General features: G+C 41.5%; 4 protein-coding genes and 1 pseudogene across 4 annotated transcripts; 1 reads left to right on the top strand and 4 right to left on the bottom strand.

Annotated features, from left to right (window-relative positions):
• Positions 1-3,617: 3,617 nt before the first annotated feature.
• Positions 3,618-5,956, top strand: LOC106400884 (micronuclear linker histone polyprotein). Its single transcript, XM_013841285.3, has one exon. It carries the CDS (start codon positions 3,761-3,763, stop codon positions 5,720-5,722), a length of 1,962 nt encoding a protein of 653 aa, XP_013696739.3. The 5' UTR covers positions 3,618-3,760; the 3' UTR covers positions 5,723-5,956.
• LOC111203108 lies at positions 5,848-7,426 on the bottom strand (annotated as a pseudogene).
• A 44-nt stretch (positions 7,427-7,470) lies between these two features.
• Positions 7,471-9,119, bottom strand: LOC111215702. Its single transcript, XM_022719692.2, has 4 exons — positions 8,638-9,119; positions 8,333-8,563; positions 7,848-7,873; positions 7,471-7,757 (listed from the first exon to the last, which is right to left on the bottom strand). Exons 1-4 carry the CDS (start codon positions 9,073-9,075, stop codon positions 7,553-7,555), a joined length of 900 nt encoding a protein of 299 aa, XP_022575413.2. The 5' UTR covers positions 9,076-9,119; the 3' UTR covers positions 7,471-7,552.
• A 281-nt stretch (positions 9,120-9,400) lies between these two features.
• LOC111216082 lies at positions 9,401-10,955 on the bottom strand. The gene is made up of 2 exons (XM_022720372.2): positions 10,020-10,955; positions 9,401-9,883 (listed from the first exon to the last, which is right to left on the bottom strand). The coding sequence occupies exons 1-2, from the start codon at positions 10,662-10,664 to the stop codon at positions 9,542-9,544; spliced, it is 987 nt and encodes a 328-aa protein (XP_022576093.2). The 5' UTR covers positions 10,665-10,955; the 3' UTR covers positions 9,401-9,541.
• Positions 10,956-11,626: 671 nt separating this feature from the next.
• Positions 11,627-13,473, bottom strand: BNAC05G38480D (uncharacterized exonuclease domain-containing protein At3g15140). Its single transcript, XM_013837899.3, has 6 exons — positions 13,197-13,473; positions 12,833-13,035; positions 12,610-12,690; positions 12,286-12,411; positions 12,069-12,192; positions 11,627-11,985 (listed from the first exon to the last, which is right to left on the bottom strand). The coding sequence occupies exons 1-6, from the start codon at positions 13,440-13,442 to the stop codon at positions 11,785-11,787; spliced, it is 981 nt and encodes a 326-aa protein (XP_013693353.3). The 5' UTR covers positions 13,443-13,473; the 3' UTR covers positions 11,627-11,784.
• Between the last annotated feature and the right edge of the window lie 139 nt (positions 13,474-13,612).

Below are 13,612 nucleotides of genomic sequence, written 5' to 3'. Positions count from 1 at the left end.
AACTTCACGAGCAGTGTAGAAACATATTTTGGTACGAGTTTATCTATCTAATCATCTCTGCAATCATCTCTTTTCTTAAACTGAATTATTAAGAATATACTATCTCTCTAATTATTTGACCATACTCCATTTTGGAACAACATAAATGTTTAAAAAAGAGACTGGGTCCGACTCTTTTAAGTGCAACAAAAAGCGACACGACGTGCCCTTAGTTTCATGCATCCACAAGAAAGAAAGCAAACTAGCAAAGTGACAACTTCACGAGAAGAAAACTCAGAGAAAAAAAGCGTATAATAAAATTAGATTAAATTGTATAAAGATGTAGTAATAATATAGCTAAAAAACAAGAAGAACAACGGCCATGTCGACTCATTACCCCTATCTCCGGGTAGTCCGATCACGTGCAAGCTTTGGGCTCTATAATGCTTTTAATTACTATAATAAGATTATTTCTTCTTCTTTATTTGAGCCAATAAAAAAAGGTTTGTCTTCTTTAATTTATTTATTAAGATGATATCTTTCATATTATTTGTATTCGACCGTATTTAGCCAGGACCATGTGACTAGGACTTCTGGTCTACTGTTTTTATCATTGTGAACAAGAAAAAAAGACGTTGTCCCCTTAATTCGCTTTTATAAAAACAATAATTTATTTATTCGTTTTGGTTAGCTAATATTTTATTGAACTGTGGCGGATGAGATCTCGGCCACGATTGATTCTCTCCGAGATTAGGCTTAATTGGGAGGATAGGCGGTCGCGGTGAAGATGGTGTGGAGTCGAAGTGCTCCGGGGTGGTTTCGGTGTACCGGTGGGTGGTTCTCCGGTGATAGTCGAGGCAGAAGTGATGCGGCGGTTCGCGATGGAACGCGGCCGACATCATTTTGCTCTCTTGGGCCTAGGGCCGTTCTTGGGCTTGCGGTTTGTTAGTGATTTGTTAGTGGGCCGTATTTGATGTGGGCCTTGTAATTGTGATGGGCTTTGGGCCTTTATTAAATAAACTTTGTCGGAAAAAAAAAAAAATATTTTCCCGTTTGTGATCCCAAATGTTTGGTCGTTAGATGGGTAAATCTCAGTCAATTATCTCAAATGATTATAATTTCGAGCCAAACACACAGCATGAATATTCTTAAGTATCCAATAAATCCCAACACTTGGTTATAACTTATAAACATCGAAGAGGTTTCCAGGAACAGACGTACATGTTGACGTATATCTTCTCGCAAAGATCCATTTTGATTTCCATAACGTGGAATAAATCCTAACATCTCTAACCACCCCCATCAATCAACGTACGATCAACAAACCAATATGTACATTGAAATAATTATTGATTGTTATATCCCGCAACTGTTATAATCATTGAGAGGTTTGAATGAGAACATTATAACACACTAGATAACAAAAACAAAGCTGTTTGTCATATACATATTTACTTTACCAGATAAATACATATTACAGTTTGCAGGCATACTATTGCTGTGGTTTGGTGTTTTAAATTTTTTTAAAAAACTATCAATTTTGATAAGGCAAATTGATAAGGGTCCTTCTCTTTCTTCTCTCTCTTGAAGGCAACTTTTAGAATCTCCTTTCTCCGATACCGGTTGGCTTTTGCCGGTGTCGGAGGTCAACCCCTCTCCTCTTCCTCGTTTCTCTTTGCTTCATGGCGGCTCTCCTCTCTGCTCCCGATATGCTCGCAGCCCTGGTGATCGTCGCCGTCTCTGATTCTCTGGTCTCGCCGGCAGATCGGGATTCTTGTGTCGTGTTCCGGTCTCTGGTGTTCGGGCGAGGGTTCCTTGAAGGGTGAGCATCAAGTGAAGTCGGCTTTTTGGGTTTTTTGTCGGAGATCTGGGAGTTACCTTTTTCAGATCTGGTTCTCTGACAGAAGGTGGTAGCGCGTGGGGGTCCGAGCAGCGTCATCCTCTCCACATCCGGTGTTATAGCGCTTGTTTCGGTGGTTATTTTGCGGATCTGGTCTGGTATTGGAGTCTGGTCTGTTTCGGTTCGCTTCCTCTCTGGGTGTCCTGAGGGTTGCCCCGATGTTTGTTACAGGCTCAAGGTGGACGTTTGTTGCTCTGGCTTCATCTAGGCGTGCTCGGTGGTTTCGGTTCTGTCGTGTGTCAGTCTCGAGCTCTCCGGTCAAGTGCGTGCAGGTAAAAGGTCTTCAGGTTTCGCTTACGTCTATGTATGAGAGATTTGAGGCTTCGAATCTGCTCCTCCTTTCTGTTGCTCCTCCCCCGTCCAGACCGTTCCTCCAGGCTCTGTGAGGCTTCCTTGCCTTTTTTTGGGTCTTGTTCCTGCCATCATGTGCTGCGGGTTTTGTTGTCACCGTAATTTCAAGGCCTTGGTCAAAGGAGTTATCGTTTCTGGTTCTCAGATGCGAACCGGGTTCGGGCTGCGGGCTCTTTTGTTGAGTCGATTCGAGCTTCGCTCCTGGTGACGGTTCGGTTCAGGATGCTCCTTCCCAGTGTCGCTCTGTGTTCGTTTGGACACCGGCGACAGGAGCTTCTCTGGTTTTTTCTTTGCAGGTAACTCTTTGGTTCGGTTTGGTTGCTGCTGTCTTCGCCCGATCTTTCTGCTGCGGGAAATGAAGACAGAAGTTTCTCCAACGCCGGTGGTGTAGAGCCATCCTGGAATTGAACCTCCGCTCCATACTTGGGGTCTGCCCATTGTGGAGTCTCGAGTAATATGAGTTTGGCGTTTGGCAAAGGTGATCGTCACTCCAACTGCTGGACCGGCTTTGGTTTTTGGTCTGTGCTCTTTCCTCGCCGCCAATTCAGTGTGTGCTCTCCCCTGCCGCTGTGACAGCCAACGTCGGGAAAGCATGATTTGTAGTGGTTGTCACCTTCTCTGCCGGCTCCTTCTTCATTGTTGGTATTCGGTATTCTTGTGATTGTTTTTTTGGAGTTTACTGATGCTAGTGGTGAAGAGCTCTTATGCTCTGGATTAGTACTTTTTTTTGGGTTGGGACTGTTTATCAGTTTAACTTCTGTTTTTCATCTCCCTATATTTTGTTTCTTTTGTATATGTTGGTTCTTCTTCATTAATGAAAACCCTTTCTACAAAAAAAAAAAAATATCAATTTTGCAGCGCAGAAACCCCTGAGCTGATTATTATTCACAATTTTCCAAAAGCATATCACACATGAATATGATATGACATGCAAATATCTTTCAAAAAGAAAGATCACGAAAAAAACACTTGGTCCATGGGGTCCAATAATCTTAGTTACAAGGAAAAACATATCTAAGAACTTTTGAAATTCACAAAAAGTCATATCTTTTCAGAACACAAAACTTTGCATTATTTAATTTTACCAAAAAACCAAAAGTTAATAAAGAAAAAAAAAAGAAAAGGAAGACTACGAAAACAATACATGCAAATACACACAAGAGACATGCGTGTCTGAGTGTTTGTGTTTTCGGGAAAGCCAATACCTTTACTGTGTGCACATGTGTGTATCCACAGTCCGCAGAGACGTACGAACCCTTTAACTCATTTCACTCTCATGGGCCACATACTTTCACTCTCCACAAATTACTAATTCACCCTTTTCACTAACCATTACCGCAAAAAGCTACAACAACTAGATTAGTCAAGGCTAGTTATCAAAGTTCAGGAAGAACGAATCTTTCCATTAATCAGGTCTAGGGATAATTCAGTAATTACGACAGAACACCACTTTAGTTCTTGAAACTATACCATCTCCAATGTCGATAGCAACTTCACTCTCCTCACAGTAAAAAAAAAACAAAGATAACAATGGCGGAAACTGAAAGACCCCACCGTTCTTCAAGTATTAACAGTAGCAGCAACGCAAGAAACGCTTCTTCATCTTCTTCAACTGATTTCTTCATTTGTTTCACATCTCGCTTCTCTTCTTCCTCCTCCATGCGCCTCTCTTCCCTCAGCCCAGCTCGCTCCGCCTGCCTCACCACTTCTCTCAGCCGCCGTCTCCGTACTAGCGGCAGCATAAAGAACGCTTCGGCCGGAGTTCTAAACTCTCCGATGTTCGGTAATAGCGGCGGACGTAAGAGATCTGGATCGGGTTACGAAAATGGTAATAATAATAACAACATAGAGCCGTCGTCTCCGAAGGTGACGTGTATCGGTCAAGTGAGGGTGAAGACGAGGAAGCACGTGAAGAAGAAGATGAGAGCGAGATCTAGGAGGAGAGGCGAGACGAGCAGCTTCAGGAGATCGTCCTCCGACCAAAACGACAGAGGAGGGTGTCGTTTCGACGCGAGCGAGAACCGTTGGGTTCATTTCCCCGTGACTATCTGCGAGTCGTTGAGATCGTTCGGCTCCGAGCTTAACTGCTTCTCCTCCTCCTCCTCGTCACCGTGTAGATCTTCTTGCACGGGCGGTAGCGACGGGCGGCGTGGTAAGAATAACGGCGGCGGGTGCGGCGGTGGCGGAGGAGGAAGCTCGTGCTTCACGCGGTGGTTTGTGGCGGTGGAGGAGACGGGAGGGAAGAGGAGGGAGATAGAGCTTGTGGTTGGAGGAGGGGAAGACGAGGAGGCGGCGGAGGATGGGAGGAGGAGGAGTCGCCGGAGGCATGTTTTTGAGGGGCTTGATTTGAGCGAGATTGAGATGAAGACGGAGGAGAGGAGAGGGAGGGAGGATGTTGGGATGATTAATCTCTGTTCTCCGCCGAAGAACGCTTTGCTGTTGATGAGGTGTAGATCTGATCCGGTTAAGGTGGCTGCGTTGGCGAACCGGGTTCGGGAGAGGCAGATGTCGCTTGATGAGGGAGTGTGTGGAGGAGAGGAGGAGGAAGATGAGGAGAGGAGGAGGTTTGAGCTTGACTTGGAAGACAAGAAGCGGATCGAGTTGTGTGAGAAATGGATTTCTGGAGAGACTATTGTCGAGAGAGAAGTAGTTTCTATTACAGCACCAGAAGCTCCCAAAGAGGAAGATTCAGAAGAAGAAGCTTCGAAGGTACATGAGGAAGAGATTGAAGCTATGATCATCAAACACATCGAAGACGATCTCAGAAACGCTATAGAGGAAGAAAAAGAAGAAGAGGAGCATGTGGCTGAGATGGAAGAAGAAGAAGAAGAAAGGAAAGAGGAGGAGGAGGTAGCTGCCTCTGTCACTGTGACTCCAAACGTGGAAAGATCCAACCAAGGAAACAGAGAACCCGACCCGAGTCCGGAAGTGATAATGAGAGGAGAAACTATGGAGAAAGAGAAGACGACGCCGTATAAGGTGTTACCGGATTGTCTACTGCTAATGATGTGCGAGCCAAAGCTATCGATGGAAGTCTCCAAGGAGACTTGGGTCTGCTCCACGGACTTCGTTAGATGTCAACCGGGAAGACCTCCGGCGAAGAAGATAACCGAAGCCACCGGAGAACATCATCACCATCATCATCAACAGCCCAAGAAACGAATCGTCACCGGCGTTGACTCCAACGCATCTTCTCGCCGGCGTTCTGTCGATAAACGACCTGTTCACCATTCGCTGTTACAGCCGCCGAGGTCATCGTGCTCGTACCCAGCTGCTCCGCCGTTATTAACGACGGCTGCGTCGGTTAGAGAGCAGAAGGTAGGAGGAGGTAACAAGGCGTACGAGCCGCCGGTGCTGCCGCGTTGCAAGTCGGAGCCGAGGAAGTCGGCTTCGAAGCTTGCGCCGGAAGCTTGTTTCTGGAAAAATCGGAAGCTCGAGCCGCATCCTCAAGCTTCTGTCGGAGTCGGCGGCGGCGCCGGAGTAGGGTTCTAGAAGAAAGGATTGAGTGGGAATAAGAGAAACCATTTGGGGTGTAATAGTAATTTCCGAGAATTATTTGTCCTTGTTTGTAAATTTTGTTTTGTTAGTCACGATTAATTTCTTGCGCTATTCCGATGGTTTTTCATAAAAATCTGTATCCTTCTTTTGTCCGTTAGTCTAAGGGCAACATTATTGGTGGGACTAATTTTGAAGTCCTTAATATAGTTTATTATTATTTGATGTTAAGAGACAAAAGTTAAGGACAAACACAAAAGTTAAGATTATTGGTAAGACTTTTAGATGTATCTTAATAAATAAATTATTTATTTTAATAAATAATGACATTAAAAAGATAAATTTAAAATAAAACATATTACATTAAAACATTAACTACCATTTGTTAAGATCAATAGAAGGAGAGAAAAAGAGGAGGGGGAGGAGGAGAAGGCTAACCTTGAGGGTGGTGGAGGGATCGCCGGAGAAAAGGGCTCTGAGTTGAAGCAGAGACTCGTTGAGGTAAGGCATTATGAATCTGAGTATCTTCTTCACATCTTTCTCTCTCACTCCAACCCCTTAATGCTTCTCCTCCTCGTCCACTATGCCCCTGCTCCCATTCATATAAATATTCTCTAAGACTCGAGTTTTAGAATCAATCACACAAACAACATGCAAAGTATATATGTATCATTTACCTGCGGATCACAGATTTGAATACGAACGTGACGCCCAGATATATGAGTCCAATATACGCTACCACTGATATGAAGCTGCACACATATGCATTAGCATTATACTTCTGCTACCTAACGATCACTTTTGTAATTCCTCAATCCAGTGAGAAGAAAAAAACCTGAAGTTGAGATCATTGGCGTATGAAGAAGAGATGATGAGAAATGTTCCAAAGCCGAACACAAGCGTCGACCTTGATGCATCTCTCCACATCACAAGATCCTCTGTTTCATTTCATTCCATCAGTTCTATATATATATATATTGAAATTAAAAAAAAAACTGTTTGTTTTCACTGAACACCATCGAGAATCTCACCCAGACTCTGCAGTTTGTTCTGTGGATGAGTAAAGTTCTCTTCTTTCTCTGCATACGCATCTGGACACAGTTGTGAAAACAGAGTTGAGTATGAAAATGGCGGATGATGAAACAGAGCACTGAGATTCGGGATCAAAAACCTTTGCTTGGTGGGACCGAGTAAACGGTAGATGCCCTTTTGATCACCGGCGGCGGAACTTTATGGACGGCTGACGGCGATGGAACGGTTCTGTTGTGAAATTGACTGTACTTTTTACTCTCAACACCATCGACTCTGTTTTCGCTACTCTGCTTTGCAACGTTCATCTCTTTCACATCAACACTCTCCTTTTCCACTTCTTCATCTTCCTCCTCTTTGTCATCATCTTCTTCTTCTTCTTTCTCCTCGTGATCGACGACTATCTCCCTCTGAATCGCCCTCAACAGAGAACCAAAGAGACCAGGAAAGTTAAACTCGTTCCTAAATCGATTTTGCCTTAACAATTTCTTTTGGCCATTCTCAACTCGACACGTTTCTCCTTAGGACGACGCCAAATACTTCTTAACTAAGAAGCGTCCCAAGTGTTATTGCCTATTTTCTATTTAATTTTAATACGTTTAATGCTAAGATATGAAGTTTGGGACGCCGATAATGGTGCCCTAATGTCTTTCTCTGGTCGATATGTCCCATCGAAACTAACAACATCAAATCACTTCCCAACAAACAGATAAAAATGTGACAAGATAAATTAAAATCATTTATTTATAATACGAATATGATATTATTATTACATGTTTTCAAAGTACGAAGGCTGGACTAATCACTTGTACTTTGATCCTCATTGCTTTTATTTACTTCACTGTTGTTGTTACCTGATGAGTCTCCGGTCTCTGTTGTGGCCTTCATGGCGGCTTCATCAGACTCTTCATTGAAGGCTAGCTGACCAGAGTAAAGGAGAAGTCCGACGGCATTGATACCGAAAACAAATGTTGCTAGATAGCATATACCGTTGATGATAGTCCTGCCACAAAAAAAAATGAATATTTGGTCTAAACAATTGCGAGAAATGGCTTGAGATGAAAACAGAGAAGGTGGTGAATCTTATATATACCTTACGGTTACTGTGATTTGCCTAACCTGCAAAGAGATAGAAGACACATTGTAGAAGTTTAAGGTCTCAAACGAGAATAGGTCTCTCACAATGAATGCATAACTAGTTCTAGTTGCACATAGAAATTCATAACCATGGTTTGGCCAGACTCTTATTGTATTGCACACAACTAATGATAAACATGGGTGTGAGATGTTACCAAAAAAAAAATGGGTGTGAGAATCTTTAGATAGATTGCAAGAATAAGTCCTTCACATCATGACTATAGCTAGCTGCGCACTGAATTCAAAATTCATGGGACTAAGGACAGCTTTATTACATACTATTATCTCTCAAAGTATGGGCATTTACAGTTATTGAGACCATGATGATACTTGGTACACAAGGTAACGTAACTTGCTAAAACACAACAGCTAACACAAAAACACAGATAGACAGAAACAGGAACTTTGACACAAGCAATGAGAAGAAAGAAGGAACTGTACCGAGAAGTTATCAGAAAAAGTCTGACGATTGAGTCCTGCTTCAATGGTAGTAGTGAACTTGTATAGAATAACAGCAATAACACCTGCTGAAACCGCACCAAGAAACGCTTGAGCCGCCGACGGAGTCGTCGACTTACCACCAACTTCTTCTATCGGAGCCGACCCCATCGCTTTCAGTTTCTCCATCGCTTCATCTTTCAACGACTTCTTCACTCCAGACGATCTAAAAGTCTACAATTCCCACACCAAGTCCAAAACTTTCAATTCAAATTCGTTGAGAGCGAGAGGAAAGATGAAAACTTTACCATCTCTTTGGAGCGTTTAGCTCGCCGTCGAATCGATCGGAAGAGGAAGACGGTGATGGCGCCGGTGAGCATTACGCTGGTGGCTAGCTGGAGCGGAGAAGGGTCATCGGAAGTGGCGAAGATTGAGTTGGTGGTCGAGAACGGAGATATTGGCGACGGAGGAAGCTCGACAGGACCGTCTTCTACCTCCTCCGCCGCGTCGGAGGTTTCTTCGGCGGCGGATACTCGGATTCTGTCGGGTCGGGTCCGGGTGAAAGCGGAGAGCGAAGGGAGCGGAGAGGTAGATTCCGGTGGACGGTAGAGGGAGATGAGACGCGGAGTACGGAGACGGTGAGGGAGAGAGAAGGAGAAGAGACATTGGTGGCTCTGCAACACTGACATCTTCTTAGCCGTCGGAGATTTTTTATTATCTTCACCGTTCACGTCCTCAAATATCATTCCTCGAAGCCTCTCTTTCGTTTAGAGGGTCTTGATTCAAATTATATGTGTTTTTTAACTTTAAAATGTGATCAGTTTTATAATATAAAGTGGAAGCTCAATCTTTGGATTAGTAGAAAAAAAAACAATGCTTGATTTTTAGTTGGTACAAATAAAATAATTATGTATAAAACATTGTAAAATGATTTAGTTTAGTGTTAGTAGAATTGTCTGATCAAGAATGTAATATTTTTCTTTGTAATTTGTAATAGCCTTAAAAATATTTAACTTGATTGTTTTATCCACTTCTTCGTATAAATTATTGCTCCAAGCTTTCGGCATCAAATCATCAAACACATTATCATGTTTTGCTTCATTATTTTTGGAAAAATAATCGATAAATGTTTTTGAACAGAAAAGGAACGAAAGAATATGAGAAATGAAGTTACTGTATATATATGTATAGATAGATAATCATTTGTTGTTGTTAACATTCTTGTCGAACATTACTAGCCACGGTTCGAGCCCAAAACTTGATTTGAGCTTTCATGTCTCTTCTCGACTCCTTTGGAACCCAAACCGGTATCGGCTGTCCCACACCGGCTGCCGACCGGCTTTTCACGACCCTCCTCTGTTCTTCATCATCTTTTTCTTGTTTCTTCTCCGGTTCAGTAATGTCCAACTCCTTCAACGTCATAATCTCTTTCGTATCGATGCTGCTAAACGTCTTACGCAGCGTTTTACTTCCTTGTGACTTGACAGCCATTTCTTGAATAGTTTCTTCTGATCTCGAGTTTCTCGGTGGTCTATGCCTTGGAATGCTTGACATCTGCACCAATGTTTTTTGAATATTACTTGTCAAATTCACAACAGGAAATATATATTATTAAAATCTTCCAAAAGTAGAAAATAATCTAATCATACCAAAAAAAAAAAAGAAAAATACAATGGAAAGAAGAGACCACCTTTGGAGTATTCTGTTTCGTTGGAGTAGTAAACCCGGAAGAAGAGCTTGCGATGGCTTCACGGATCAAGTATCCCATTCTCGAATCGTCGCTCTCTTGATCGTCAAACTCGTTTCTATCACCTTCTCTTCCTATGTAAGTAGGTAATGTCTGAGTTCTCTGCAAACTCCCTCCCCTCAGGACACTCTTGTTATTACAACTACTTCTACCAGTTTTGTTCTTTTTAGAACATTCTCTAGCTCCCTTCTCCCGACGAACCACAGGTTCCTTCTTCTGCAAGTAAGTTGTTCTTTCTTGAACCCTAATCTTCTCAGAGAACTGCCTCCTCATCTTTTTCATCTTCTCAGGCTCACCTCCACCTTCTTCCTTCACTGTACACGGTGGTGGGACAGAATCTCCCACTGTAAGAGCTTCTAGAAGCTTCTTCTCCAAAACGGAATCTCCAGTGTTCAAGACTTCGGGTTTGGGATGAGTAGAAGAGGAGGAGGGAGAAGAAGGAGAAAAAGGGTAAGGATCTGAATGACAGTACCTCAAGATTGTTGATCTTCTGCCAAGTAAGTTATCAAAGAACCAGAAATCTTCGAGAAGATCATCAATAGCCTCGACTTGTTCAAACTCTTGATGATCATTCAAAGTAGGATCCATTTTTTTTTTTAACTCAGACAAGAGATAACAAAAAGAGATAAGTATTTGTTCTTTCTTTCTCCCACTTTTGTTCGGTTTGTATTTGAAGCATAGATTCTGAAGAATGGAGACTTATTAGGACGTGCCCATGTGGGCAACCATTCAGCACTTATTTTTCTAAATATGTTAAATTATTAATGTTTTTTGTGGAGTCAATATTTTTTTGTTTTATACATAGCCAAAAGAAGAAAGCAAAGAAATTTGAATGAAAACAACAAAGGAATTTGAGATTTATTCCGAATATATTAGATTCTTTTCATTTTCCAATAAAATTCATATTTTGGAGTCAACATATACATTGCATCTTATATAAAAAGAATTATTGATAGAAAATCAATTTGTTATTTCATTTAGGACTATACAGAAACTAATCTGCACTAGTTTGAAAAAATGAAAAATAGAATAATTAAGTACTATAAGTGGATAATTAGAATAAAAATGTATATTAATTATTAAGAGATCAAAAGGATTACTGGCAACAACTAAGAAAAATAAGGTTTCAAAGAAAGGTATGATTGCTAAGAAACGGCGAAATAAGCCCTGTCATGACAGTCAACATGCCATGTGATTCATATACTAATATGTAACAAATTGGCTTCTCTATATTATAAAACAATACAATTTTCATTATATATATTCTTTGTTCTCCATCGCCTCCTACGTGACAGCTAAGAACTATAGTAAACATAATAAATACATGTAATGTAAAAGCAATAAGTCCCTCGAGCTTTGCACCTACATTGTTCCCCAATGATAGCCTTACATTGCATAATGCTATCTGATTATCATTAATTATGTTAATCCGCCGTTATCTTTACTGCGTGGCATGTGGCTAAGGCTAATTAATGATGGATATAGAGAATGAAACTAGCTGCGTACCTAAATATTTGTCGATGATGATGTGGAAAAGATAGCTCCAAAAAAAGTCAGAACAATCACATCGCAATAAATCTCAAGAGAGAAATTGTTTATCAGCCAAAACAAACGCTAAATCTTACAGAAACTTGTGGTCTTAACAGTTCTATTTCTATGCAATAACAAATCATACAGCTTATTGGGTCTGTCATATTTCCTTGGGAGCTTACTTGATCCGGTTCTTGAACAAAAACTCGACGTTTCTCATATTAGACTTGCTCCTTCGTGCTGTGATCTTGAACACTGCACCGTCAGCGAGCATCCGTTGCACCACTCTCGTGATGTTCTTTGTGTCATCAATGCCTAGATGGTGGCTTCCCATGAGCCTTATTCCACATTGCTTCATCATTGACACCATTCCTCTGGCCTGTCATGTTTTATCCACTAATTGATGAGTTTATAATAAACACACACAAGAATGATGAGACATGGTAGTAATATTCAACTCACCTCACGTCCGTAGAAGTTCAAGTAGACGTCTTTGAGATTAATCCACTCCATGAAATATTGCGGAAGATTGATATTTGCCACTACGCATTGCTCGGGAATCTTTGTCTTTATATCCCAGTTTCCACTGATAAACATTAACTTAATCAGTATCCGAAACAACAGAGAGAACACACATAGATTCACATAACAAGGCTCATCTACTATGATTAGTTCTCACCAGGTTACAAAAGCTGCATCATTCAGAGCCCCGTCTGTTTCTTTACCCCACAAGCCATGCTCAGCTAACCAGCCTTCAAACTCCTCAACAACTTGCTTAAATGGAATAGCTGTGTCATGCCACACTCTGCAATTCGACTTTGACAGAGTTAGTGGGACGGTTTCAGGAACAAAAGGCTGCTCACATCCAACTCTAAAAGGATATATTTTATGGTAGCAGAATATAAATTCACTATATCACATCAATGCAACTAAAAGGAAAACACAACAAGCATTACAGTCATCCCACTATATCTATACTAAAAGTAAGATAGAAGTAGCATACCGATCAACACCAACTTCTCCATACTTGCCTTCGATGTACTTGTTAATTGCTTGCTCGCTCATTTTGGTGGGTCTCACAAACCTTATTATGTATAAAGAACAAATAATCAACACATCTTGCCATGAGCAATGAAATTCATGAAGAATTAATTATAAACACCCAAAGACACAATAAGCATTACATAAAGAGTTGCTTCTTTTAAAACATAGGAAGCAGTTATAACCTGTGGAACAAGTCTACGACTTGCATGGTTCTGGCGTCAACGATCAAAACAGGAAACTCAAGAATCTCAACTTTTCCTTCCAAGTCAAGAACCAAGAAAAAGTCGAACTCCTGTGGCTTCTTCCCCTCGAGATCAGCAGCGGTCACTGGAAGCTCCTTGGAACAATCATGGTTGAAAACTTCCAAATGGGCAGGATCATCCATCTGACGTCACCAACATAAGCTTTATTATTTTATTCAAGTATAAACAAAAACGAGTAAAGAATAGTGATAACGATCGAGACACAAAACGATAAGTCTCCAAAATCATTCAGACATTCCATCGAACAGGTTGTGGACATCAGTTAGAGTGGTAAAGTGTTGACCTTTGTGCACTTCCCGTGAGTGTAATACAAGCACATGGGTCTCCACCTCGTGTTTTTATTTGTTTCCATCAACGAAACAGATGGAGAAGAAGTATCAGACGGAGACGAAGATAGAGAATGCGAAGAGCTGCAAATGATTCGCTTGGTATGGACTAAACCGGAAGTCGCGGGATAAGAGAATTGCCTAGCACGGAAAGAACTAATTCTAGAGATTGAAACCCTAAATGCAGAGAGAGCAGACGCCATTCTCGTCGAATAGCATCAAACTAACTCAAAGATGCCTCCTTTTCGAGTAATTGAGGGAGGGAGATGAGGTAAACCGAAACAAAAATCGAATTTGAAAACAACTTTAACCAAAGCCGAACCAAAGAGTTTTAAACCAAACCGACTAAACCGAAATGAGATAATCTCCTCAA

Source organism: Brassica napus, chromosome A5, assembly GCF_020379485.1.
Source record: "Brassica napus cultivar Da-Ae chromosome A5, Da-Ae, whole genome shotgun sequence".
Lineage (NCBI taxonomy): Eukaryota > Viridiplantae > Streptophyta > Magnoliopsida > Brassicales > Brassicaceae > Brassica > Brassica napus.
This window is presented reverse-complemented; position numbering and strand designations above follow the sequence as displayed.

Excerpts from the sequence above, each read along its gene's own strand:
- LOC111216082 (XM_022720372.2), bottom strand. The coding sequence starts at position 10,664 with ATGGATCCTACTTTGAATGATCATCAAGAGTTTGAACAAGTCGAGGCT. Across the intron at positions 9,884-10,019 it reads CGAAACAGAATACTCCAAAG|ATGTCAAGCATTCCAAGGCA; the intron begins GTGGTCTCTTCT and ends ACATTGGTGCAG.
- LOC106400884 (XM_013841285.3), top strand. The coding sequence starts at position 3,761 with ATGGCGGAAACTGAAAGACCCCACCGTTCTTCAAGTATTAACAGTAGC.
- LOC111215702 (XM_022719692.2), bottom strand. The coding sequence starts at position 9,075 with ATGATATTTGAGGACGTGAACGGTGAAGATAATAAAAAATCTCCGACG. Across the intron at positions 7,874-8,332 it reads CTTTTTCTGATAACTTCTCG|GTTAGGCAAATCACAGTAAC; the intron begins GTACAGTTCCTT and ends ATCTCTTTGCAG. Across the intron at positions 7,758-7,847 it reads CAAATCACAGTAACCGTAAG|GACTATCATCAACGGTATAT; the intron begins GTATATATAAGA and ends TTTTTGTGGCAG.
- BNAC05G38480D (XM_013837899.3), bottom strand. The coding sequence starts at position 13,442 with ATGGCGTCTGCTCTCTCTGCATTTAGGGTTTCAATCTCTAGAATTAGT. Across the intron at positions 12,193-12,285 it reads GATGCAGCTTTTGTAACCTG|TGGAAACTGGGATATAAAGA; the intron begins GTGAGAACTAAT and ends AATGTTTATCAG. Across the intron at positions 11,986-12,068 it reads TGAACTTCTACGGACGTGAG|GCCAGAGGAATGGTGTCAAT; the intron begins GTGAGTTGAATA and ends AAAACATGACAG.